At 47.5% G+C, this 5,000-nt stretch overlaps 1 protein-coding gene across 2 annotated transcripts in view; it reads left to right on the top strand.

The window, feature by feature from the left end:
- LOC115119787 (filamin-C-like) overlaps window positions 1–5,000 on the top strand; it is a 46,065-nt gene that overhangs the window by 35,082 nt on the left and 5,983 nt on the right. For both annotated transcript variants that reach the window (XM_065022305.1, XM_065022306.1), the window contains 6 exons: window positions 44–247; window positions 531–683; window positions 1,276–1,398; window positions 2,274–2,537; window positions 2,895–3,167; window positions 4,025–4,162. In XM_065022305.1, coding sequence (XP_064878377.1) covers window positions 44–247; window positions 531–683; window positions 1,276–1,398; window positions 2,274–2,537; window positions 2,895–3,167; window positions 4,025–4,162 — 1,155 coding nt within the window. The remainder of the gene's footprint in view (window positions 1–43; window positions 248–530; window positions 684–1,275; window positions 1,399–2,273; window positions 2,538–2,894; window positions 3,168–4,024; window positions 4,163–5,000) is intronic.

The following is a 5,000-nucleotide window of genomic DNA, read 5'->3' on the forward strand; positions in this document are numbered from 1 at the left end:
GACCCAGATGATTCACTCCTGTCTTCCATCCCTCTGTACACAGGTATCTCCTTTACCCCTAAGGAGGTGGGAGAGCACGAGGTGAGCGTGAAGAAGGGTGGTAAGCACGTGACCAACAGCCCCTTCAAGATCCAGGTTGGCCAGTCAGAGATTGGCGAGGCCAGCCGGGTCAAGGCCTTCGGTAAAGGACTGGTGGAGGCACACACCTTTGAAATGGCTGAGTTCTTCGTGGACACTAGGAATGCAGGTAAGACTAAGGAACATTGTTTATTATCTTTTAGCCTACCGTGAGGGCGTATTCTACTGATACTAGGTCAAGATAAAATGCTCTAACTCCTGTCCTACCATACCTTACCTCTGTCTCTCTCTCTCTCTCTCTCTCTTACTATCTCTTGCTCTCTCGCCCTCTCCAATCTCTCTCCATTCTATCTCTCTCTTTCTTCTCCATCTCTCTCTTTCCCTCCCATTTCTCTCTCTCTTCCCCTGTCTCTCTCCGTCCCCCCACCCCTTCCCTCCCCTCTTTCTCTCAGGTTATGGTGGTCTGGGATTGTCTATCGAGGGCCCGAGTAAAGTGGACATAAACTGTGAGGATGTGGAGGATGGGACTTGCAGAGTCAGTTACTGCCCCACAGAGCCAGGCAACTACATTATCAACATCAAGTTCTCTGATAAGCACATCCCTGGTTAGTAGCTTTACTGTCTCACTTCAATCTTCTATATATAGAAATATGACTGTTATCAGTAAATTAACTTGGTTTATGTGAGGTTGTATTTCATTATAGAACAGTATTGTCACTCACTGTTACCTGTGAATTTATTTTCTGCACGATTGAGAGGGCTATTCCGGTTTAAGACCTCTCTCATTGGCTGATACACTACTCCCTGACCTCTCTGATTGGCTGTTGCTGGTACTCTCTGATAGGGTTAGGCTGTATCCAAATGTTCATACCGTCATATTGTTTCTGTACCATTCCGGGGTATACAGTTTTATACCGGAAGTGCTTTTTTTTTTAAGCAAAAAACTATTTAGGCAACAGGGCTCTTGATCCAGGAGGGGATTGAATGTCTCTGCTGTAACCAAGAAGCTTGATCTTGACATCTCGACACTTAGCTAGCAATTTAGCAATTTTCCTTAACTTAGCAGGCACCCCCACATACACTATATTTAACATTATAGAAAATCATACCGTTGGTATTTCGAAATACCCCGGTATACGGTATAAACGCCCAAGCCTACTCTCTGACCTCTGATTGGCTGCTCCTCTGCTCCTACAGGAAGTCCTTTCACGGTGAAGGTAACAGGAGAAGGAAGAATGAAGGAGAGCATCACCAGGAAGAGAACAGCCCCTTCCATCGCCTCTGTCGGCAGCGCCTGTGGCCTCAACCTGAAAATCCCTGGTGAGCACAGCCTAAACATGATCACACTGTGATATTACAGTCATGGTGCTGTCATGGCGCTGTCATGGCGCTGTCATGGCGCTGTCATGGCGCTGTCATGGCGCTGTCATGGCGCTGTCATGGTGCTGTCATGGCGCTGTCATGGCGCTGTCATGGCGCTGTCATAGCGCTGTCATGGTGCTGTCATAGCGCTGTCATAGCGCTGACGTACCCCACATTGCTGTGTTGATATCATCTATAGAATGACAGCAATGGTGGTTGTTAATCCTATCAACTTTCGATCAACTTCCATACAGCTACGAGTTAGCTAGCTTCTTCCATACAGCTACGAGTTAGCTAGCTTCTTTCATACAGCTACGAGTTAGCTAGATTCTTCCATACAGCTACGAGTTAGCTAGCTTCTTCCATACAGCTACGAGTTAGCTAGCTTCTTCCATACAGCTACGAGTTAGCTAGCTTCTTCCATACAGCTACGAGTTAGCTAGCTTCTTCCATACAGCTACAAGTTAGCTAGCTTCTTCCATACAGCTACACGTTAGCTAGCTTCTTCCATACAGCTACGAGTTAGCTAGCTTCTTTCATACAGCTACGAGTTAGCTAGCTTCTTTCATACAGCTACGAGTTAGCTAGCTTCTTCCATACAGCTACGAGTTAGCTAGCTTCTTTCATACAGCTACGAGTTAGCTAGCTTCTTTCATACAGCTACGAGTTAGCTAGCTTCTTCCATACAGCTACGAGTTAGCTAGCTTCTTTCATACAGCTACAAGCTAACTAGCTAGCTTAAAAGCTAAGTTAGCTAGCATGAGTCGTCAAGTATTGCTTGTGTCTAAGACTAAACCAAACACTTACCCTCCCTGCTCTCTCTCCACCAATAGGAAACTGGTTCCAGATGGTGTCAGCCCAGGAGAGGATGACTCGTACGTTCACACGCAGCAGCCACACGTACACGCGCACAGAGCGCACGGAGATCAGCAAGATGAGGGGCGGAGAGACGAAGAGGGAGGTGAGGGTAGAGGAGAGCACCCAGATGGGAGGAGCAGGAGGAGGCAGTCCCTTCAGAGATGTGTTTGGAGACTTCCTGGGCAGAGAGAGTCTGGCTAGCTTCGCTGGTATACCCGCTACAGCCACACCAACACCTGGTGAGAATGAAGGAAGAAATAACACGACTAACACTTCTCTGTTGCACTTCTTTACTCCCAATATCACTGAATTCGGTACAGTAGCAGCTCGTTTCTAGAAGGTTTTACTTTACAATGATCATGATCGATATAGAATTGTTTTACATTTACATTTAAGTCATTTAGCAGACGCTCTTATCCAGAGCGACTTACAAATTGGTGCTTTCACCTTATGACACTTACTTTAGTTGAATGTATGGATTGTAAGTCGCTCTGGATAAGAGTAAAAATTGATCATTGTAGATGGAAAAACAACACGCCTTCCAACCAGTCTGACACCTCTCTTCCCCCTCCCCTCCTCCCTCCACTCTCCCCCAGGTGAGACAGTTACCCAGGGTAGTATGACAGCCCAGGTGACCAGCCCCGGGGGTAAAACAGAACAGGCAGAGATCGTAGATGGAGGGGATAGCACCTACAGCGTCCGCTTCGTACCCCAGGAGATGGGGGCCCACACGGTCAACGTGAAGTACAGCGGACAGCATGTCCCCGGAAGTCCCTTCCAGTTCACTGTTGGGCCCATGGGAGAAGGAGGGTCCCACAAGGTCCGGGCCGGAGGCACTGGGCTGGAGAGAGGAGTGGCAGGAGTACCAAGTGAGTAGTTTGACCTGACTCCCTGTGTCTCGCTGAAAACCCCCACCAGTTAATTGATGAACCTGTCTTTTACTTTAGTCTTACCAACAGTCATTTTGCAGATAGCAGCTATTTTGAAGAATGTTTAACTTTCAATAAGTGATTTTTTAGTTGAATGTGTTATCTGCTTTAGTTGAATGTGTTATCTGCTTTAGTTGAATGTGTTATCTACTTTAGTTGAATGTGTTATCTGCTTTAGTTGAATGTGTTATCTACTTTAGTTGAATGTGTTATCTGCTTTAGTTGAATGTGTTATCTGCTTTAGTTGAATGTGTTATCTGCTTTAGTTGAATGTGTTATCTGCTTTAGTTGAATGTGTTATCTGCTTTAGTTGAATGTGTTATCTGCTTTAGTTGAATGTGTTATCTGCTTTAGTTGAACCAGGTTTTAACATGTCTGTGTGTCTCCTCTCTCTTCCCTTTCCCTCTCTCGTTCTCTCTCCCTCCCTCTCTCGTTCTCTCTCCCTCCCTCGCTCGTTCTCTCTCCCTCCCTCTCTCTTACTCTCTCCCTCCCTCTCTCGTTCTCTCTCCCTCCCTCTCTCGTTCTCTCTCCCTCCCTCTCTCGTTCTCTCTCCCTCCCTCTCTCGTTCTCTCTCCCTCCCTCGCTCGTTCTCTCTCCCTCCCTCTCTCTTACTCTCTCCCTCCCTCTCTCGTTCTCTCTCCCTCCCTCTTTCGTTCTCTCTCCCTCCCTCTCTCGTTCTCTCTCCCTCCCTCTCTCGTTCTCTCTCCCTCCCTCTCTCGTTCTCTCTCCCTCCCTCTCTCGTTATCTCTCCCTCCCTCTCTCGTTCTCTCTCCCTCCCTCTCTCTTACTCTCCGTAGCTGAGTTCAGTATCTGGACGCGTGAGGCTGGTGCAGGAGGTCTGTCCATCGCTGTAGAGGGGCCCAGTAAGGCTGAGATCTCATTTGAAGACAGGAAGGATGGATCCTGTGGGGTGGCCTACATCGTTCAGGAGCCAGGTGAGATAGTACCCCCCGTAGCCCCATCTAGCCCCACCTAACCATATCTAGCCCCATCGGTCTCTCCCTCCCTCTCTCTCATCTCTCTCTCTCTGTCATCGCACTCTGTCATCTAGCCCCATCTAGCCCCTCCTAACCATATCTAGCCCCATCGGTCTCTCCCTCCCTCTCTCTCATCTCTCTCTCTCTGTCATCTAGCCCCATGTAGCCCCATCTAACCCCATCTAGCCCCATGTAGCCCCATCTAACCCCATCTAACCCCATCTAGCCCCATCTAACCCCATCTAACCCCATCTAGCTCCAAGGACCAACTGTTATTTACAGTGGCTTGCGACAGTATTCATCCCTGTTGGCATTTTTCCTATTTTGTTGCCTTACAGCCTGAAAACACAACATGCCTACCACTTTGAAGATGCAGAATATTTGTTATTGTGAAACAAACAAAAAATAAGACGAAAAAACAGAACTTGAGCGTGCATAACTATTCACCCCCAGAATGTCAGTACTTTGCAGAGCCACCTTTTGCAGAAATGACAGCTGCAAGTCTCTTGGGGTATGTCTCTATAAGCTTGGCACATATAGCCATTGGGATTTATGCCCATTCTTTAAGGCAAAACTGCTCCAGCTCCTTCAAGTTGGATGGGTTCCGCTGGTGTACAGCAATCTTTAAGTCATACCACAGATTCTCAATTGGATTGAGGCCTGAGCTTTGACTAGGCCATTCCAAGACATTTAATTGTTCAACTTAAACCACTAGAGTGTTGCTTTAGCAGTATGCTTAGGGTCATTGTCCTGCTGGAAGGTGAACTTCCGTCCCAGTCTCAAATCTCTGGAAGAC

This window comes from Oncorhynchus nerka, linkage group LG9a (genome assembly GCF_034236695.1).
Source record: "Oncorhynchus nerka isolate Pitt River linkage group LG9a, Oner_Uvic_2.0, whole genome shotgun sequence".
Classification (NCBI taxonomy): domain Eukaryota; kingdom Metazoa; phylum Chordata; class Actinopteri; order Salmoniformes; family Salmonidae; genus Oncorhynchus; species Oncorhynchus nerka.